Genomic DNA, 22,749 nt, shown 5'->3' with positions numbered 1-22,749 from the left:
GGTAGCGATCACATCTCTTCGGAGAGTGTCTGAGCTAGCAGCGCTGTCTTCCAAGGCTCCCTTCCTGGTCTTCCACCAGGACAAGGTAGTGCTGCGCCCCATTCAGGAGTTTCTCCCGAAGGTGGTATCCTCTTTTCATCTTAATCAGGATATCTCTTTGCCTTCGTTTTGTCCTCATGCAGTTCATCGGTATGAGAAGGATTTACATTTGTTAGATCTGGTGAGAGCACTCAGAATCTACATTTCCCGCACGGCGCCCCTGCGCCGTTCGGATGCACTCTTTGTCCTTGTCGCTGGTAAGCGCAAAGGGTCGCAGGCTTCTAAGGCCACCCTGGCTCGATGGATCAAAGAACCAATTCTTGAAGCCTACCGTTCTGCTGGGCTTCCGGTTCCATCAGGGCTGAAGGCCCATTCTACCAGAGCCGTGGGTGCGTCCTGGGCATTGCGACACCAGGCTACGGCTCAACAGGTGTGCCAGGCAGCTACCTGGTCGAGTCTGCACACTTTCACCAAACATTATCAGGTGCATACCTATGCTTCGGCGGACGCCAGCCTAGGTAGAAGAGTCCTGCAGGCGGCAGTTGCCTCCCCGTAGGGGAGGGCTGTCTTGCAGCTCTAACATGAGGTATTTCTTTACCCACCCAGGGACAGCTTTTGGACGTCCCAATCGTCTGGGTCTCCCAATAGAGCGCCGAAGAAGAAGGGAATTTTGTTACTTACCGTAAATTCCTTTTCTTCTAGCTCTTATTGGGAGACCCAGCACCCGCCCTGTTGTCCTTCGGGATTTTTGGTTTGTTTGCGGGTACACATGTTGTTCATGTTGAACGGTTTTCAGTTCTCCGATGTTACTCGGAGTGAATTTGTTTAAACCAGTTATTGGCTTTCCTCCTTCTTGCTTTTGCACTAAAACTGGTGAGCCAGTGATCCCACTGGGGGTGTATAGCCAGAAGGGGAGGGGCCTTACACTTTTTAGTGTAATTGCTTTGTGTGGCCTCCGGAGGCAGTGCTATACACCCAATCGTCAATCGTCTGGGTCTCCCAATAAGAGCTAGAAGAAAAGGAATTTACGGTAAGTAACAAAATTCCCTTCTTTTTCTTTTATTTTATACAGAAAATGTAAATATATCCCAGAACTTACTCCCTTTGTTAATTTCTTTTTATTTGATCCTATTACTAGTAAGTGTAAGAAATATATGAAAATAAAATGTTTCTCTGTGTGTCAGGAGCTTAGCAATTTCCCCATCATCCTGCTTCTCACTGTACCTGACTGTAAGACAACTGGCTGCAGCAGGAGCCTCCCCCCTTTGCTCCATCTGCAGACGGAGCAATCCTATTCAATGGTTTTACTTGTACTGTGCCTGACTGTACGACAACTGGTTGCAGCAGAAGCCTCCCCCCTTTGCTCCATCTGCAAACGGAGCAATCATATTCAATGGGTTAATTGTACTGTGCCTGACTGTACGACAACTGGTTGCAGCAGGAGCCTCCCCCCTTTGCTCCATCTGCAAACGGAGCAATCATATTCAATGGGTTAATTGTACTGTGCCTGACTGTACGACAACTGGCTGCAGCAGGAGCCTCCCCCCTTTGCTCCATCTGCAAACGGAGCAATCATATTCAATGGGTTAATTGTACTGTGCCTGACTGTACGACAACTGGTTGCAGCAGGAGCCTCCCCCCTTTGCTTCATCTGCAAACGGAACAATCATATTCAATGGTATAGTTGTACTGTGCCCGACTGTATAACAACTGGCTGCAGCAGGAGCCTCCCCCCCCTTTGCTCCATATGCAAACGGAGCAATCATATTAAATGGTTTTATTTGTATGAGTGATACAAGTAAAACTATTGAATATGATTGATCCATCTGCAGATGGAGCAAAGGGGGGAGGCTTCTGCTGCAGCCAGCTGTCTTATGGTCATGCACAGTACAGGGAGCATTAGCACGTTCCCTTTAAAATCACCCCCCCAACAACCTTTTAACATTGACGATTCCCCCCACTGCTGATGTCCCTATAGACAAGGTTTTCCCAAAAACAAAACTTTCTTTGTCGCTCCATTGGGAGACCCAGACAATTGGGTGTATAGCTATTGCCTCTGGAGGCCACACAAAGTATTACACTTAAAAGTGTAAGGCCCCTCCCCTTCTGGCTATACACCCCCAGTGGGATCACTGGCTCACCAGTTTTGTGCTTTGTGCGAAGGAGGCAACACATCCACGCATAGCTCCACTTTTTAGTCAGCAGCAGCTGCTGACTATGTCGGATGGAAGAAAAGAGGACACATATAGTGTCCCCAGCATGCTCCCTTCTCACCCCACTGTATGTCGGAGGTGTTTGTAAGGTTGAGGTACCCATTGCGGGTACGGCGGCAGGAGCCCACATGCTGATTCCTTCCCCATCCCTTTTTACAGGGCTCTGGGTGAAGTGGGATTTACCGGTCTCCAGGCACTGAGACCGTGCTCCATCTACAGCCCCTGGAGAAGATGCTGGATGGAGCGGAGTACATCAGGGACATGGCCCTGCTTCCTCAAGGTACTCTGTGTCCCCGTGCATTTGGCGCTCACACCGCAGCATGCTGGGTGTTGTAGTGCGCCGGGGGACATCAGCGCTGCGGCGCCTGTGCCATGGCCTCATTCAGCTTTGCTGAAGCAGGCTCACTTATGGGAATTGGTCGCGCCGGCCGCTGGATACAGAGACAAGTGTGGAAGACCCTGGCATTCTGATAGTCACACAATCGCTGTAACAGGCGTTAAGCAGCACCTGTGGTGCTAACCCCACTAGTGCAGAAGTGCACTTATAGATATGCTTGTACTATATACATTGCACTGTTTGGTCGCACGTTGTATATACCCTCCTGGATTATGCGGAGGAGTTATCAGCATATTCTCTGTGTAAAACAAAGGTGCAGAACCACATGTTTTTCTATACAGCTGGTACAGCATGTACGGCTATACGGCCGGCAGGTACATAGACTCCCATTGTATGCACTAATGGCCAGGGGATGAGGACGGTGTCTGCAGTATTTACTGACAGTTTTTCTGAGACTATGGCTATGATACTAGAAGCCTAGCAGTCCGGACATGTCTCTCACAATATGGGCACTGTTGAATCATTGATCCATGGCCCCCCTCAGTGTGAATAACTAACAGCTCCGGGAATGTCACACGCATCCCAGAGTCACGGCTCTGCACGGACGTCAGTCCCAGACAGCCTAAGTGGGCTCGCTATGAGCGGCCTCGGTTTCATCAGGGTCCTAACAGAAGGACTCGCTGTGTAATGAGGCGGAAGTAGCGGCTCAGGATTCTGATCCTGAGACCGCTCTCAATCTGGATACACCTGATTGTGACGCCATAGTAAATAATCTTATAGCGTCCATCTATAGAATGTGGGTTATTTCTCACAGCTCCTCCAGTGGAGGAGTCAGCTTCACGTATTTTTCTGGACCACTCTGCCTTCAGAGAGGCAGTCCAGGAACACCACGCTTATCCAGATATGCGCTTCTCCAAACGGCTTAGGATACACGTTATCCCTGTCCCCTGACTTGGTCAAGGACTGGACCCAATGTCCCGAGCGGCATCCTCCAATCTCCAGGCTTGTAGCTAGATCCATAGTTGCAGTGGGAGATGGAACTGCAAACTCAAAGATGCCACTGACAGACAGATGGATCTCTGGTCGAAAGCCATCTATGAGGCTGTCGGCGCACCGTTGGCTCCGGCATTCTCTCCCTTGGGGCACTCCAAGCTATTTCAGCTTGTCTTACACAGATTGACACGGTTACACGTACATCTGTGCCGCAGGTGGCATCCTTAACCTCTCAAATGTCTGCATTTGTTTCTTACGCGATTCAGGTTGTCCTGGACTCTGCGAACCGTGCGGCGGTAGCCTCCGCTACTCCGTGTTTTTAAGCAGAGCCTGGTCTGCTCGTTAAGTGAATGGAAGGCAGATTCTGCTTCCAAAAAAGGTTGCCTAACCAGTTGCCTTTTTTCTGCTGACCGACTGTTTGGTGAGCGTTGGATGTAACCATCAAACAGTCCAGGGGTAAGGATTCATCCTTTCCTCAGCCCGGACACAACAAACCCCAACAGAGCAAGAGGCAGTCGGGGTTTTCGGCCTTTTCGAGGCTCGGGCAGGTCCCATTTTTCCTCGTCCAATGTGGACTCAAAAGGATCAGAGGAGCTAAGATTCTTAGCGGGCTCAGTCTCGCCCAAAAAAGCGACAGTCTGAAAACCCGCTTCCAAGGCGGCTTCCTCATGACTTGCGGCCTCGGTCGGTAGCAGGCTCTCCCGCCTTGGCGATATTTAGCTGCCATAGGTCAATGACCATTGAGTGTGAGACATTCTGTCTCACGGGTACAGGATAGAGCTCACTTCTCGTCCTCCAACTCGATTCTTCAGAATTTCTCCACCTCCCGGCCGGGCCGCTGCTCTTCTGCAAACAGGGTGCACTCTATAGGCAGAAAGAGTGATGACCCCCGTTCCTCTTCAGGAACAAGGTCACGGTTTTTACCCCAAATTCTTTGCGGTACCTATAACAACGGGCCGTTCCGTCCCGTTCTGGATCTAAAAATGCTCAGCAAGCTCGTGGACACCAGGCGGTTCCGGATGGAATCCCTCCGCCATGTCATCGCCTCAAGGTCCCAAGGATATTTCCTAGCATCATTAGGCATCAAGGATGCTTATCCACACGTGCCGATTGATCCAGAGCACTAGCGTTTCTACGCTTCGTTATAGGAGACGAACACCCTCTGTTCGTAGCTCTACCTTCCGGCTAGCGACAGTCCAACTGGTCTTCGCCAAGGTCAGGGCAGCAGTAGTCACAGTCCTGCACTCTCAGGGTCACTCTGTGGTCCCGTATTTAGACGATCTACTTGTCAAGGCACTCTCTTAGGAAACATGCCAACACTGCCCGAACGTTGCGCTGGAGACTCTCTAGAGTTTTGGGTGGATCATCAACTTTTTAAAGTCAGATCCGACCCCGACCCTATCGATAACATATCTAGGCATAGAGTTTCTTACTCTCTCAGCGATAGTGAAGCTGCCGCTAGAAAAACAGCATTCACTACGGGCTGCAAGCTCTTCTTTAAGAACCAGTCGCACACATTGAGACGCCTCATGCACTTCCTACGTAAGATGGTAGCAATGGAGGCAGTTCCTTTCGCGCAGTTTTACTGCGTCCACTACAATGGGACATTCTCCGCCAATGGGACGAGGAGTCGACGTCCCTCAACAGAGTCGTCGTTCTTTCTCAGGCGGCCAAGGAATCTCTACGGTGGTGGCTTCTTCTCACCTCTTGGTCAAAAAGAAGGTCCTTCCTATCCCCGTCCTGGGCGATAGTTACGACAGACGCGAGTCTATCAGGGTGGGGAGCAGTTTTTCTCCACTACAGCGCTCAGGGTACGTGGACTCAGCAAGAGTCCACTCTTCAGATCAATGTTCTTGAACACAGAGCAGTGTATCTTGCCCTACAATCCTTCCAACAGCGGCTGGAAAGCAAGCATATCCGACTTCAGTCGGACAGCTCCACAGCGGTGGCATACATCAACCACCAAGGAAGAACGCGCAACCGGCAAGCCTTCCAGGAAGTCCGGCAGGTTCTGATGTGGGTGGAAGACACGGCATCCACCATATCCACAATTCACATCCCAAGTGTGGAAACTAGGAAGCTGACTTCCTAAGTCGCTGAGGTGTGGCCGAAAGAGTATGGTCTCCTCACCCGGACGGGTTTCAGGAGATCTGGCGCCGCTGACAGAGGCCGGACGTCGATCTAATGGCGTCACGGCACAACAACAATGTGCCAGCTTCATGGCACGGTTTCACAATCATCGAGCTCTGGCGGCAAACGCCTTAGTTCAGCATTGGTCGCAGTTCCAGCTACCTTAGGTGCCACCTCTGGCATTGTTGCCCAGAGTACTGCGCTAGATCAAGACCGACTGCGGCCGCGCCATCCTCGTCGCTACAAATTGGCCGAGGATGTTGTGGTACTCGGTTCTGTGGTGCCTCACGGTAGGCTAACCGGGGGCACTACCAGACCAATCAGACTGGCTGTCTCAAGGGCCATTCTTCCATTTGAATTCTACGGCCCTCAACCGGATGGTGTGGCATTGAGTCCTGGAACCTAGTGTCGTCAGGATTACCTCAGGACGTGGTTGCCACCATGAGACAGGCTAGCATACCAACGTCCGCCAAGATTGACCACAGGACGTGGAAGATGTTCTTATCTCGGTGCTCGGCGCAGGGTGTTTCTCCCTGGCCGGTTGCATCGTCTATGTTTCCTTCCTTCCTGCAATCTAGGTAGGAAAATGGGTTGTCGCTCAGTTCCCTTTAGGGACAAGTCTCAGCGCTATCTGTATTTTTTCAGAAACGACGACTTCCTCAGGTACGCACGTTCCTACGGGGAGTTTGTCTTCTCAGCACTCCGTACAAGCGGCCGTTAGAGCCCTGAGATCTGAACAAGGTTCTAATTGCTCTCCAGATGCCGCCTTTCGAGCCTTTGAAGGATGTCTCCCTTCCCGTTTTTCACGGGAAGTGGCCTTCTAGTAACGGTCTCGTCTCTTAGGAGAGTTTCCGAGCTAGCAACGCTCTCATACAAACTCCCTTCCTGGTCCTTCACCAGGACAGGGTAGTTCTGCGTCCGGTTCCGGAATTTCTCCCTAAGGTGGTATCCCATTTTCATATCAATCAGGATATCACCTCACCTTCTTTGTGTCCTCGTCCAGTCCATCAATTTCAGAAAGATTTGCATCTGTTGGTTCTGGTGAGAGCACTCAGGTTCTACTTCCCGCATGGCGCTCCTGCGCCACCCGGATGCACTCTTTGTCCTTGTCGCTGGTCGGCGTAAACAGTCGCAAGCTTCCAGATCCACCCTTGCTCGGGGGCTCGAGGAACCAATTCTTGAAACCTACAGTTCTACTGGGCTTCTGGTTCTCTCAAGGCCGAAGGCCCATTCTACCAGAGCCGTGGGTGCATCCTGGGCATTACGGCACCAGGCTACGGCTCAGCAGGTGTGTCAGGCACCCACCTGGTCGAGTCTACTTACTTTTACCAAGCATTATCAGATGCATACCTACGCTTCGGCAGACGCCAGCCTAGGTAGATAAGTCATTCAGGCGGCGGTTGGCCACCTGTAGGAGAGGGCCGTTTGACGGCCCTATCATGAGGTATTCTTTTACCCACCCAGGGATTGCTTTTGGACATCCCAATTGTCTGGGTCTCCCAATGGAGCGACAAAGAAGAAGGGAATTTTGTTTACTTACCGTAAATTCCTTTTCTTCTAGCTCCAATTGGGAGACCCAGCACCCGCCCTGTTTTCTCGGGGTTTTTTCTGTTTTTTTCGGGTACACATGTTGTTCATGTGGTATGGTTCAGTTCTCCGATGTTTCCTCGGATTGAATTGGTCTTTAAACCAGTTATTGGCTTTCCTCCTTCTTGCTTTGGCACTAAAACTGGTGAGCCAGTGATCCCACTGGGGGTGTATAGCCAGAAGGGGAGGGGCCTTACACTTTTAAGTGTAATACTTTGTGTGGCCTCCAGAGGCAATAGCTATACACCCAATTGTCTGGGTCTCCCAATTGGAGCTAGAAGAAAAGGAATTTACGGTAAGTAAACAAAATTCCCTTCATTACGTGCCATTACTAAAATAAGTTGGTGTCCTGTCCCTGATTGAATGGAGCGGCGATTGAGCGTGCGCTCAATAACTAAGCAGTCCCATAGGCTTTGCATAGAGTGACTGCTGCTCCATTCAAACCAGTACAGTCGACCCCTACTTTTGCTACTGGTGGTGGTCCCAGTAATACGACCACTTCCCTGTGCATAAACTACGGTAAGCACTTTGTGATTGAGGCCCTTTAAAAATGGCACATTGCTGCTCTAGGTGTGACCGACGTCTTGCATAGTTTACAGCTCCTTTGCTTTTATATTATGCGAGTCAAATCGGTGCAAACCACAAGGTGGTGACGACGCTCTCTATTTTTTTCGCATTCACCAGCGGTGTGTAATACCGGTCCTGTTTCTGCTCCGCAGTAGTCGCGGCAGACGTCTCCGTTCTTCGCATGTGCAGACGTTTATTTGCATAATCAAGGAGCATCAGCTTCTATTTTGGTGACTCAGACTATTTGCAGCTCGCCGTCTCTGCGCCGCTCGTTGCCAGCTATTTACGGCACCCGTCGGTGCCAAGCGGCAGCTGCGCGACACATCATGGATGATATTGTCCAAAGACAATGAGCGCGTTTGCTTCCAGGCTCCAGCTCATGGCTCGGCTGCCAGGCACAGAGCTAATTTCTATGTAAACACGAGAAGATATCCATGTTCTGCTGCTGGGAAAATGCTAATTGTGACAGAAAGCAAATAAGGAACTTGTGATTGCATCTCTGCCGCACGGAGGTGCAAGGCCCGTCTGATCTGGTGCCTCGTTAGGAGCGAGCATGCGTTAGTGGTTTGGTACCGAGCGTCTTTCTGCTTTATCTTCCAGATCACACCCGCTGCAACGTCTGGATCTTGGACGGAGACCTGTACTACAAAGGCCTTTTAAAATTCGCCCTGTCCGCCGACACGATCCGCGACACACTGGCCGTTTTTGTGGGAGACATGTCCCGGCCGTGGACTATCATGGAATCGCTGCTGAAGTGGGCCAGCGTCTTACGAGAGCATATAGACAAGCTGAAGATTTCACCCGAGGAGATGAGAGACATGGAACAGAAGAGTAAGTGTCGCAGGAAGGATCAAGGAGGGTTTGCCGAGCAAGACGTTATTGAGCGGAGTATCAAGTAAGGGGGTTAGTCGCAAACTCCTGGAGACGTGGCTTCCTTCCTTCGGCCACAATGTCGGTTCAGCTGTACCCCATTGTCTTGCTAAATTCTCCTAAAAAGGTCTGAAAGCCCGTACTTACGAAGCGCTCACTCATATCCTAATCAGGCACGAATAGTAAGATTCTTTTTAGCAAGATATTATTTATTTTAATAGCACATGAATAATCAATGGTACATAGGCAGTAGAACTACTTTATAATCATAGAATCTTATACAATAACAGAAATATGCATCAACATTACCGTATGTTGTAGCACTCCTTCTTCATCGGAGGGACTCGATTAGTGAGAAGGAAGACAACCCGGCCTCTGCATCACAGATGCAGTGCGTCCACTTGAGCGTCCTGGAAATGTCCCTATCTCACGGAGCGTGCCCTGTATTTTTATACCAAACTTTGTACATTGTGGTCGTCGTGTGCACTGAGTATTGCAATTGGGGACCATCATGTGATTGCTGAGTCATGGTCATGTAACCTGACCACACATTGCTGTGGGCACCAGTAGCTTCCTATACCTGTTGCTAAATGACCACTGGTTTCCTGCATATGTTGCAATGAGCCGTGAATTTTACATCGCTAGTTTCCTACACATGTTGCTAACTAACAACTGATTTCCTGCATATGTTGAACTGTAAGCGTTCCTTCCTCATAATAGTGGCTTGTTCAAGACCTACTAACACGTACTCTTCATCATGGTGAAATCGGGTCAACCAGAGGACACCTCTCTGATACTGAGTTTGGATGGATCAATAAGACCTGTGATCACTATCTTTTGATTAGGATTCCTATCTAATCACACTCATTCTTCAGTCATATCACATTGGTATCACACCCATGCCGGGAACGTTCCCTGCTTCTGTTCTTGTCAGAGGAATTTAATGGTAATTAAACTGTAGCGGAGTGAGATATATAAATACATACAGCCGCAGGAAACACTCCTGCAATCAGAGCATTATTGGGGGTTATCCTCCGCATCGTCCTCTCTCCATGGAAGGCTTTCAAAAGTTTGGGCAAAGGTTGTCCAAGACTAGAAAAAACATGGCTGCTTTCTTCCACAAACAGTACGGCACTTCGCTATAGTTTGCGCATGGTATTGCTGTCGCTGCCATTGCCATCAATGGGGCAGAGCAGCATTCCCACGCACAACCCTCAAACGGATGGAGTGCAGTTTTTCAAAGAAAGCAGCCATGAAACGGCATACGTTGCACAGTGCCATTTTTGGGGAGATGCACTAGTCTTCTATTGATGCTGGAGGTAAGAAGCCCCGTAAATAATAATTGTTGGTCGATCAATTTTTCAGACGGCAGCTATCCTTCACAACTTGCCCATACACAGTAACGCTCGCTCTGCTGTGTCCTCTGCCATATTTCTAGTGGCGGGCACTTGCTCTGCTGTGTCCTTAGCCATATTTCTGGTGGCGGGCACTCGCTGTGCTGTGTCCTCTGCCATATTTCTGGTGGCGGGCACTCGCTTTGCTGTGTCCTCTGCCATATTTCTGGTGGCGGGCACTCGCTTTGCTGTGTCCTCTGCCATATTTCTGGTGGCGGGCACTCGCTGTGCTGTGTCCTCTGCCATGTTTCTAGTGGCGGGCGCCTGCTCTGCTGTGTCCTCTGCCATTTCTTTGTCGCTCCATTGGGAGACCCAGACAATTGGGTGTATAGGCTATGCCTCCGGAGGCCGCACAAAGTATTACACTTAAAAGTGTTAAGCCCCTCCCCTTCTGCCTATACACCCCCCGTGCTCCCACGGGCTCCTCAGTTTTTTTGCTTTGTGCGAAGGAGGTCAGACACGCACGCACAGCTCCACAGATTGGTCAGCAGCAGCTGCTGACTATATCGGATGGAAGAAAAGTGGGCCCATATAGGGCCCCCAGCATGCTCCCTTCTCACCCCACTCTTGTCGGCGGTGTAGTTAAGGTTGAGGTATCCATTGCGGGTACAGAGGCTGGAGCCCACATGCTGCTTTCCTTCCCCATCCCCCTCAGGGCTCTGGTGAAGTGGGATCCTATCGGTCTCCAGGCACTGAGACCGTGCTTCATCCACAACTCCTGGGAGACTGCTGGATAGGAGCCGGGTATCATTCAGGGACATGGCCCTGCTACTTGGAGGTACTCTGTATCCCTGTGGGGACCGCGCACAGCAACACTCCAGCATTGCTGGGTGTGCTAGTGCACCGGGGACCGCGGCGCTGACCGGGTTAATATGTGCCATTACACACTCAGCGCTGCTGAGTGTGTTTATGTATAGGGACTGCCGCACTAACCGCCGCTGCCAGGGAAACACTGCGGCGCGGCTGGGACTTGTAGTGCGCCGGGGACTTTCGCGCCGGCCGCGCTTTTACGGCGGCCGCGTTTATTACTAGAGTCCCCGGCTTTTTGCGGCCTAGTTTCCTTTCCTCCCGCCCACAGCCCTGACAGGCAGGGGAAGGGCGGGACGCTGCACAGAACGAGCAGCAATGAGGGCTGGAGCATGCTTTGCATACTCCACTCCCCTCACTGTGCACAGTGCAGGCACCAGCTCCCGCACTTTCTGAGCCAACGCCCACGGCTCCCACCTCTCCTCAGGACGCCGGCAGCCATTCCTGTCAGCTCCTTGGACGCTACAGAGGGGGACAAAGTCTGGGAGACTCAGGCAGGGACTCTGGTGGCCTCACAACCGCTTTAAGCGGGTGGTAAGCAGCACCTGTGGTGCTAGCCCCATTGTGCAGTAGTGTAACATTATATGTTTATGGTATACATATTTTACACTGTATGGTGCACAGTTGATTTCTGGCTATATACCCTATTGTGTTACTCAGGGAAGATAATAGCATGGCGCCCACGAAAGGCAGGGGTGCCAAAACACAGGCTTATTATGCTGCCTGCGCCGCATGTATGACCCCGCTACCGGCAGGTTCCACTGACCCTCATTGTGTGCACTGTTCGGCCCCTGTGGCACTTACTCAGCTAGAGCCTCTGCTAAGGGGGGCCCAGGGGGAGCCACCTGCTGACACTGTTCAGGTGACGGGGACAGAGTTTGCAAAACTCTCTGAGACTATGGCTAAGATACTAGAAGCCTTGCAGTCCAGGCCGGTATCTCAGCACAGGGACTCTGTTGAATCTTTGTCCCCTGGCCCACCTCAGTTGGACCAACAATGTCCTCCTGGGGTGTCTCATGGATCCCAGGCTGAGGGTTCTGACACAGACCCCGGCCCCAGACCGACTAAGCGAGCTCGCTTGACAATTCCCTTGACATCCTCATATTGTTCAGGGTCTCAGCGGGGGGAATCTCTAGTTGATGATGCGGAGACAGCTGATCAGGATTCTGATCCTGAGGCCGCTCTCAATCTTGATACTCCGGACAGGGACGCCATAGTGAACGACCTTATTGCGTCCATCAATCGTATGTTGGATATTTCTCCCTCAGCTCCTCCGGTGGAGGAGTCAGCTTCACAGCAGGAGAAATTCCGTTTCAGGTTTCCCAAGCGTACACAGAGTATGTTTCTGGACCACTCTGATTTCAGAGATGCAGTCCAGAATCACCATGCTTGTCCAGATAAGCGTTTTTCTAAGCGCCTTAAGGATACACGTTATCCCTTTCCCCCTGATGTGGTCAAAAGTTGGGCTCAGTGTCCCAAAGTGGATCCTCCAATCTCCAGACTGGCAGCTAGATCCATACTTGCAGTGGAAGACGGGGCTTCACTCAAAGATGCCACTGACAGGCAGATGGAGCTCTGGTTGAAATCCATCTATGAAGCTATCGGCGCTTCTTTTGCCCCAGCATTCGCAGCCGTATGGGCGCTGCAAGCTATCTCAGCAGGTCAAGCGCAAATCGACGCAGCCACACGCACGTCCGCGCCACAGGTGGCGTCCATAACCACACAGACGTCGGCATTTGCGTCTTACGCTATTAATGCTGTTCTGGACTCTGCGAGCCGTACGGCGGTTGCAGCCGCCAATTCGGTGGTACTCCGCAGGGCCTTGTGGCTACGGGAATGGAAGGCAGATTCTGTTTCCAAAAAGCGCTTAACCAGTTTGCCAATTTCTGCCAACCGATTGTTTGGCGAGCGTTTGGATGAAATCATCAAACAATCCAAGGGAAAGGATACATCCTTACCCCAGCCCAAACCGAAAATACCCCAACAGAGGAGGGGGCAGTCGAGTTTTCGGTCCTTTCGGGGCGCGGGCAGGTCCCAATTCTCCTCGTCCACAAGGCCTCAGAAAGATCAAAGGAACTCTGATGCATGGCGGTCTAAGTCACGTCCTAAAAAGGCCACCGGAGGTGCCGCTACCAAAGCGGCTTCCTCATGACTTTCGGCCTCCCCACTCCGCATCTTCGGTCGGTGGCAGGCTCTCCCGCTTTTGCGACACCTGGCTGCCACGGGTAAAAGACCGTTGGGTGAGAGACATTCTGTCTCACGGTTACAAGATAGAGTTCACCTCTCGTCCCCCGACTCGATTCTTCAGGTCATCCCCGCCTCCCGAGCGAGCCGAGGCTCTTCTGCAGGCGCTGGGCACTCTGAAGGCAGAAGGAGTGGTGGTCCCTGTTCCTATTCAGCAACAGGGTCACGGTTTTTACTCCAACTTGTTTGTGGTCCCAAAGAAGGACGGGTCTTTCCGTCCTGTCCTGGACCTGAAACTTCTCAACAAACACGTAAAGACCAGGCGGTTCCGGATGGAATCCCTCCGCTCCGTCATCGCCTCAATGTCCCAAGGAGATTTCCTTGCATCGATCGATATCAAGGATGCATATCTCCACGTACCGATTGCTCCAGAGCACCAGCGCTTCTTGCGCTTCGCCATAGAAAACGAACACCTGCAGTTCGTGGCACTGCCGTTCGGCCTGGCAACAGCCCCACGGGTTTTCACCAAGGTTATGGCTACTGTAGTAGCGGTCCTCCACTCTCAGGGTCACTCGGTGATCCCGTACTTGGACGATCTGTTGATCAAGGCACCCTCTCTAGAGGCATGCCAACACAGCCTCGACGCTACCCTAGAGACTCTCCAGAGTTTCGGGTGGATCATCAATTTTCCAAAGTCAAATCTGACACCGGCCCAATCGCTGACATATCTTGGCATGGAGTTTCATACCCTCTCAGCGATAGTGAAGCTTCCACTGATCAAGCAGCGGTCACTACAGACAGGGGTACAATCTCTCCTTCAAGGCCAGTCACACCCCTTGAGGCGCCTCATGCACTTCCTGGGGAAGATGGTGGCAGCAATGGAGGCAGTTCCGTTCGCGCAGTTTCACCTGCGTCCACTTCAATGGGACATCCTACGCAAATGGGACAGGAAGCCGACGTCCCTCGACAGGAACGTCTCCCTCTCTCAGGCGACCAAACCTTCCCTTCGGTGGTGGCTTCTTCCCACTTCATTATCGAAGGGGAAATCCTTCCTACCCCCATCCTGGGAGGTGGTCACGACGGACGCGAGTCTGTCAGGGTGGGGAGCGGTTTTTCTCCACCACAGGGCTCAGGGTACGTGGACCCAGCAAGAGTCCTCGCTTCAGATCAATGTTCTGGAAATACGGGCAGTGTATCTTGCCCTGAAGGCGTTCCAGCAGTGGCTGGAAGGCAAGCAGATCAGAATTCAGTCGGACAATTCCACAGCGGTGGCATACATCAATCACCAAGGCGGCACACGCAGTCGGCAAGCCTTCCAGGAAGTCCGGCGGATTTTGATGTGGGTGGAAGCCACGGCCTCCACCATCTCTGCAGTTCACATTCCAGGCGTGGAAAACTGGGAAGCAGACTATCTCAGTCGCCAGGGCATGGACGCAGGGGAATGGTCCCTTCACCCGGACGTGTTTCAGGAGATCTGTTGCCGCTGGGGGGTGCCGGACGTCGACCTCATGGCGTCCCGGCACAACAACAAGGTACCGGTGTTCATGGCACGGTCTCAAGATCCCAGAGCTCTGGCGGCAGACGCCTTAGTTCAGGATTGGTCGCAGTTTCAGCTCCCTTATGTGTTTCCTCCGCTGGCACTGTTGCCCAGAGTGTTACGCAAGATCAGGGCCGACTGCCGCCGCGTCATCCTCGTCGCTCCAGACTGGCCGAGGCGGTCGTGGTACCCGGATCTGTGGCATCTCACGGTCGGCCAACCGTGGGCACTACCAGACCGACCAGACTTGCTATCTCAAGGGCCGTTTTTCCATCTGAATTCTGCGGCCCTCAACCTGACTGTGTGGCCATTGAGTCCTGGATCCTAGCGTCTTCAGGGTTATCTCAAGACGTCATTGCCACTATGAGACAGGATAGGAAACCAACGTCCGCCAAGATCTACCACAGGACGTGGAAAATTTTCCTGTTTTGGTGCTCTGCTCAGGGTTTTTCTCCCTGGCCTTTTGCCTTGCCCACTTTTCTGTCCTTCCTTCAATCTGGACTGGAAAAGGGTTTGTCGCTCGGCTCCCTTAAGGGACAAGTCTCAGCGCTCTGTGTTTTCTCTATCGTTTCATTGGGGGACACAGGACCATGGGTTATGCTGCTGTCACTAGGAGGCTGACACTAAGTAAACATAAAAAAGTTAGCTCCTCCCTAGCAGCATACACCCCGAGCCGGAGGCGGGCTCAGATCAGTTTTAGCTTAGTGTCGTAGGAGGCTGATGTGGACCGTCTCGGCCCCCCTCAGCCATGTATGTTTTTGCGCTTTTTTATTTTATTTCGGCGCCGCTCATCGCTCTCATACCTGTCGTCTTCTTTTCTGCAGGTATTCGCTTCACTCATTCTCCGCAGCCCCGTGGGTACCGCTCCCCAGGGTCGCAGGGGCTTGAGACTTCGGGGCCCTCTCCCCCGCCCGTCCCCGTGGTACCACTCCCGGGGGTGCGCGTGTGGGCAGGTTGTTTTGTGGGCACCCCTGATTCGCCCTGAGGTATCACCCCAAAGGGCGTACAGGGGAGTACAGCAGGGATGGAACCTCAGCAGCGTTTGTGATAGATGGGGCCCTGTCACGCTGCCTTCTCCTGATAGGGGGCTGTCTACCCCCATCATGATGCCTACTACCCTGCCTTCAGCACGCTCTCCCCCGGAGCCTTCCTGGACGAGCAGCGCTGTTCACAGGCAGGGCCAGGGAGCTCTGCCTGCACCGCATCCATCGCTGAGCCGGCGCCGCCGATTGCAGGTAGGATCCGACTTCCCTGCTCTTTCCCCCGGCCCCCTCCATAAATTTAGTCCCCGGCTTCGGCCTAGTCGCTCCTGCGTCCTAGCCACGCCCCCGCTGCATGCTATTGGCCGCCGGTCGTCTCCCTCTGTACCTCCCACTGCTCTGCCTCCTGGCAGATGGTGGGGGCTGTGAATCCTCCAGACTTTTCGCGCCGGAATCCTGCTCCTCCCCCAGCCTCCTCCAGCGTCCCCTCTCCATTTTAGCCTGCCTCTGGTCCCCTGAGGCTGCAGCGCGCCGGCGTTCTGAGTTTTCTGGCCAGCTCATTCCTGGACTCCACTTCTGGACTGGTGGGCAGCACGCAGGACCTGGGTAAGCTCTGCTCCTAAGGAGTAGCCCTCACTAGGCAGCATTCTCTGAGTTTAGGGACGAGTTAACCCTCTCCTGTCTCCTTCCTAGCAGCCACCAGGGAGAGTACCTGTGTGCACCATGCCTAAGGCTAAGCCCACCCAATCCAAGCAGGCCCCCTTTGCACTATTTTTTGCATGCTCCTCCTGCAGCTCCAAATTTTCCCAGGGTCAGGACGCCCCACTATGCTCCGTCTGTTCTACAGACGCGCAGCCTCCGCAGGACTCCGCGGCCGACGCTTCTGATACCGCAGACGCCACAGCGCCATATGCTGCAGGGCCCTGCGTCCCGCCCCCCCCCCCGACTGGCTAGCGTCCCTGTCCCAGTCCGTAGATTCCCTCTCTGAGGCTTCTCGGACCATCGCGCAAGCTCTACGCCTGCTGCCGACGCTCGCCCAGATTCCCGCAGACCCGGCGCAATTGCCCCCGGAGCAGGTGAGCCCCGTTGCAGGGTCCTCCTCTGCTGCTCAGAAACGGACCCGCCGGGTCTCGTCCTCAGACTCTTCCCAGGTTTCACCTTCATCCCCAGGTCCAGACCGTCAGTCCTCCAGGGAGGCTTCTGACTGCTCCGAGGATGATTCCGATGCGGTACCCCTACAGGACTCAGAGCAGGCGGCCGATATTCGGCACATGGTAAATAGCCTGATAGAAGCAGTAAACCAGACCTTGAAGGTACAGGTGGACCCAGTCTCCTCCCAGAGCACCCAGGTCTCCTTTAAGCGGGTGAAGCGGGCCCAGAACACATTCAGCGGACATCCAGAATTCGCTGAGTTACTGCGCAGCCACAGGCAACAGCCGGACAGGGTATTTACCAGCGGTAAGTCCATCGATTTGCATTATCCCTTTCCTGAGGGTCTTCGAAAGGATTGGGCAGGTTCCCCTGTGGTTGACCCCCCAGTCTCCCGCCTGTCTTCTCACACAGTCCTTCCACTCACTAACGGTACGTCTCTCAAAGATCCTACGGACCGTACTGTTGACAGGTTGGCCCGTTCCGCCTTCGAGGCAGCGGGCTCATCCCTCTCTCCGGCCTTCGCCTCGGTTTGGGTGGCGAAGGCCCTGATGTCCTGGGCGGACACGCTACGCGGCGGTCTCCGCGCCATTCCTACCAATCCGGACCTGGTTCCCATCGCCTCGCAGATTTCCCTCGCGGGTGAGTACTTGCTCAATGCAGCCCTGGCGTCTGCAAGTTGCGCGACCCAGGCCGCCAGCAACAATGTGGCCATCCGTCGAGCCCTTTGGCTCCGCTCCTGGAACGCGGATGCGGCCTCTAAGAAGTCACTAACTTCCCTGCCCTTCCTAGGGGAGCGTCTCTTCGGAGATAGGCTGGACCAGCTGATCTCCGATGCAACGGGAGGAAAGAGTACATCTCTCCCCCAATTGCGCCCCAAGCGCTTCCAGAATCGGCGCTCCACCGCTCGTTTCCGGTCCTTTCGCAGCTTCAGCTCCAATCCCCAGCCGCGGAAAAGCCGCTCTCCTCCGAGAGACAGGAAGACCCCGTCATTCAAGACCAATCCCGCCTGGCGTTCACGCCCCCGCCAGTCCACGAGATCCTCTTCTGGTTACCGCCGTCGTTCCTCCAAGTGACTCGCGGTCGGCGCGCAACAGCGCCAGACTTGTGGGAGGGCGCCTGTCTCGTTTTCAGCATGTGTGGATCCCCCTGACCGCCGATGCCTGGGTCAGAGAGATCATCACATCAGGCTACAAAATAGAATTCGAGGCAAAGCCACCGAGACGTTTTTTCCTATCTCGCCCTCCCGAGTCTACCGCGGGGGCTCGCGCGTTCTTTCACTCCATAGACTCCCTCCTCCGAACCGGAGTCGTGGTACCAGTCCCTCCCGCAGAGCGTTTCAAGGGGTTCTATTCCAACCTTTTCGTGGTCCCCAAAAAGGACGGCTCTGTCCGTCCCGTCCTCGACCTAAAGCTTCTGAACAGGTCGGTGAGACCTCGGCCGTTTCGAATGGAGTCACTCCGGTCCGTCATCGCGTCCATGGAGGTAGGCGAATTCCTGGCATCGCTGGATATTCAGGACGCCTATCTTCACGTCCCGATAGCCACCTCTCACCAACAGTTCCTCCGTTTTGCGATAGCGGAAGATCACTTCCAGTTCACAGCTCTTCCCTTCGGCCTCGCATCCGCACCCAGGGTCTTTACGAAGATCATGGCTGCTGCCATGTCCGTCCTGCATGCCAGGGGTGTCATGGTCATCCCGTACTTGGACGATATGTTGATAAAGGGCTCTTCTTTCGAGGACTGTCGTCTCGGGGTTCAGGTCACGATCGACACCCTTTCACGGTTAGGGTGGCTGATAAATCGGAAGAAGTCCTCTCTGATCCCGGCCCGTCGGATCACCTTTTTAGGCATGGTATTCGATACCATCCAAGGGCGAGTTTTCCTCACACAGGAGAAGATCTCCTCCCTGCAACGAGGACTCCGCGCTCTTCGGCGTCAGCGCCAAGTGTCCATCAGGTTCGGCATGCGAGTCCTCGGTCGTATGGTGGCGGCGATGGAAGCGGTACCCTTTGCACAGTTCCATCTCCGGCCACTCCAGCTGGCCTTGCTGAAGAAGTGGGACAGATCTCCCTTTTCTCTGGACCGCAGGTTTCATCTTTCGCCGGAGACCCGCAACTCCCTCCGTTGGTGGCTCAATCAGCGCAACCTCGCATCAGGGAGGTCTTTCCTCCCGCTCCACTGGAAGATAGTGACCACCGACGCCAGTCTCCAGGGCTGGGGAGCAGTGTTTCGACATCACACAGCGCAGGGCCGATGGTCACCGATAGAGAGTTGTCTCCAGATCAACATTTTGGAGATAAGAGCCATCCGGCTAGCCTTGCAGCAGTTTCGGCACCTAGTACAGGGTTGCCCGGTCAGGATCCAGTCGGACAATGCGACGGCGGTGGCGTACATCAACCACCAAGGCGGCACAAGAAGTGTCGGGGCGATGCGAGAAGTCAAGAAGATATTGCACTGGGCCGAGTGTCATCACTCCCTGATCTCAGCGGTACACATCCCAGGCGTGGACAATTGGGCGGCGGACTTCCTCAGCAGGGAAGGCCTCGCCTCCGGAGAATGGTCCCTCAACCGGGAAGTCTTCAACCAGATCTGCGACAGATGGGGAGTTCCGGACGTGGACCTAATGGCCTCCCGGTTCAACCGTCAAGTTCCGCACTTTGTAGCGCGGTGCCGCGACCGCTTGGCTTTAGGAGTCGACGCCCTCACCCTGTCATGGAGCCAGTTCAGTCTCCCGTACATCTTCCCTCCGCTCCCTCTAATTCCGAGGGTCCTCAAGAAGATCAAGGCGGAAGGGATACCGGTCATCCTAGTGGCTCCGGACTGGCCCAGGCGAGCATGGTTCGCGGAACTAACTCAGCTCCTCGCAGACGCTCCGTGGCGCCTTCCAGACCGTCCAGATCTCCTGCAGCAGGGGCCTCTCTTCCATCAGAACTCACAGGTCCTAAATTTGACGGCCTGGCCATTGAATCCTGGGTTCTAGCTAAGGCTGGTTTTTCCTCAAGAGTGATTCAGACAATGATTAGGGCCAGGAAGCCATCTTCATCAAAGATTTACCACCGCACGTGGAAAGTTTTCTTCAGGTGGTGTGAAGAGCAGAATATTTCTTCTCCTCTCGCCTTCTCCCTTCCTTCCCTGTTGGCATTCTTGCAGTCAGGCCTAGATGCGGGTCTCTCGCTCGCAACACTAAAGGGCCAGATATCGGCGTTATCAATCCTGTTTCAGAAGCCACTGGCCGCTCGTTCACAGGTTAAGACCTTCATCCAGGGAGTAGCCCACCTGGCACCGCCGTACCGTCGGCCTCTAGAACCGTGGGACCTTAATCTAGTCCTAGGGTCACTTCAGGGCTCCCCATTCGAGCCCTTGCGAGAATCTTCCCTGTCTCACCTGTCTTGGAAGGTGGTGTTTCTTGTTGCCATCACTTCTATTCGCAGGATGTCAGAGCTGGCAGCTCTCTTGTCGTTCCCCCTTTTTGATTTTTCACCAGGACAAAGCGGTTCTCCGTCCAGATCCCGCTTTTCTCCCAAAGGTGGTCTCCCCGTTCCATCTTAACGAGGAAATCATCCTTCCATCCTTCTGTCCTGGCCCCTCTCACAGCTTGGAGAGGTCCTTGCACACCCTGGACCTAGTGCGTGCACTTAGAATTTATGTCTCCAGGACCGCGCCGTTCCGTAAGTCAGATGGTCTGTTTGTTCTCCCTTCTGGTCCCAAGAAGGGTGAATCGGCATCCAAGGCCACAATTGCCAGATGGATCCGTTCCGCCATATCAGAGGCCTACCGGATTCGGGACAAGTCTCCGCCGCGGGGGGTAAAGGCGCACTCTACCCGCGCAGTGGGCGCCTCTTGGGCGATTAGGCATCAGGCGTCGGCCGACCAGGTCTGCAAGGCCGCCACCTGGTCTAGCCTGCACACCTTTACTAGGTTCTACCACGTTCACACCCAAGCATCGGCAGATGCTATTTTTGGGAGAAAGGTCTTGCAGGCAGCAGTTGCGCACCTGTAATAGGGTGGCAGCATTCAATTATAGTGCAAGCCCGCCGAGGGAGGTTGTTGTTGTCTGCCTCTGCGGGTTTTTCGGTATTCCCACCCAGGGACTGCTTTTGGACGTCCCATGGTCCTGTGTCCCCCAATGAAACGATAGAGAAAGTAGGATTTTTGTGTACTCACCGTAAAATCTCTTTCTCTGAGTCTTCATTGGGGGACACAGCACCCACCCTGCTTGGTTTTTTGGTTGATTCAATTGCATTTGCCTGCTATTTTTTCAGTGGTCTTATGTTCATAGACCTCTTGTTTGCACGGCTGCATTGTTTTAGTTACAACTTGTGTTTATGTATGGTGATTCTGGTACTCCTCCTACTGCTTGTGCACCAACTGATCTGAGCCCGCCTCCGGCTCGGGGTGTATGCTGCTAGGGAGGAGCTAACTTTTTTATGTTTACTTAGTGTCAGCCTCCTAGTGACAGCAGCATAACCCATGGTCCTGTGTCCCCCAATGAAGACTCAGAGAAAGAGATTTTACGGTGAGTACACAAAAATCCTACTTTTCCAGAAGCGCCTAGCCAGACTTCCACAGGTACGCACGTTCCTGCAGGGGGTTTGTCACATCGTTCCTCCTTACAAGCGGCCGTTAGAACCCTGGGATCTGAACAGGGTGCTGGTGGCTCTTCAGAAACCACCATTCGAGCCAATGAGAGATATTTCTCTCACGCCTTTCGCAGAAAGTGGTTTTTCTAGTAGCAGTCACTTCACTTCGGAGAGTGTCTGAGCTAGCAGCGCTGTCATGCAAAGCCCCTTTCCTGGTTTTTCACCAGGACAAGGTGGTTCTGCGTCCGGTTCCGGAATTTCTCCCTAAGGTGGTATCCCCCTTTCATCTCAATCAGGATATCGCCTTACCTTCTTTTTGTCCTCATCCAGTTCACCAATGTGAAAAGGATTTGCACTTGTTAGATCTGGTGAGATCACTCAGACTCTACATTTCTCGTACGGCGCCCCTGCGCCGCTCGGATGCACTCTTTGTCCTTGTCGCTGGCCAGCGTAAAGGGTCACAGGCTTCCAAATCAACCCTGGCTCGGTGGATCAAGGAGCCAATTCTCGAAGCCTACCGTTCGGCTGGGCTTCCGGTTCCCTCAGGGCTGAAGGCCCATTCTACCAGAGCCGTGGGCGCGTCCTGGGCTTTGAGGCACCAGGCTACGGCTCAGCAGGTGTGTCAGGCGGCTACCTGGTCGAGCCTGCACACTTTCACGAAACACTATCAGGTGCATACCTATGCTTCGGCGGATGCCAGCCTAGGTAGACGAGTCCTTCAGGCGGCGGTTGCCCACCTGTAGGAAGAGGCCGTTTTACGGCTCTCTTACAAGGTATTATTTTACCCACCCAGGGACTGCTTTTGGACGTCCCAATTGTCTGGGTCTCCCAATGGAGCGACAAAGAAGGGAATTTTGTTTACTTACCGTAAATTCCTTTTCTTCTAGCTCCAATTGGGAGACCCAGCGCCCGCCCCTGTTTTTTTGTGTACACATGTTGTTCATGTTGAATGGTTTCAGTTCTCCGATATTCCTTCGGATTGAAGTTACTTTAAACCAGTTTTTAATTCTTTTTCCTCCTTCTTGCTTTTGCACCAAAACTGAGGAGCCCGTGGGAGCACGGGGGGTGTATAGGCAGAAGGGGAGGGGCTTAACACTTTTAAGTGTAATACTTTGTGCGGCCTCCGGAGGCATAGCCTATACACCCAATTGTCTGGGTCTCCCAATTGGAGCTAGAAGAAAAGGAATTTACGGTAAGTAAACAAAATTCCCTTCATTTCTGGTGGCGGGTGCTCGCTCTGCTGTGTCCTCTGCCATATTTCTGGTGGTGGGCACTTGCTGTGCTGTGTCCTCTGCCATATTTCTGGGGGCGGGTGCTCGCTCTGCTGTGTCCTCTGCCATATTTCTGGGGGAGGGCGCTCGCTCTGCTGTGTCCTCTGCC

The 22,749-nt window shown here is 53.4% G+C and overlaps 1 protein-coding gene across 1 annotated transcript in view; it reads left to right on the top strand.

Annotated features, from left to right (window-relative positions):
- Nucleotides 1-22,749, top strand: part of DYNC1LI2 (dynein cytoplasmic 1 light intermediate chain 2) — a 132,396-nt gene that overhangs the window by 19,208 nt on the left and 90,439 nt on the right. Inside the window, exon 4 of the mRNA XM_075325883.1 lies at nucleotides 8,467-8,697. Within this exon, the coding sequence (XP_075181998.1) occupies nucleotides 8,467-8,697 (231 nt within the window). The remainder of the gene's footprint in view (nucleotides 1-8,466; nucleotides 8,698-22,749) is intronic.

This window comes from Anomaloglossus baeobatrachus, chromosome 10 (assembly GCF_048569485.1).
Source record: "Anomaloglossus baeobatrachus isolate aAnoBae1 chromosome 10, aAnoBae1.hap1, whole genome shotgun sequence".
Classification (NCBI taxonomy): Eukaryota; Metazoa; Chordata; class Amphibia; order Anura; family Aromobatidae; genus Anomaloglossus; species Anomaloglossus baeobatrachus.
Note: the sequence above shows the minus strand (reverse complement) of the source record. Positions and strands in the feature narration are given on the sequence as shown.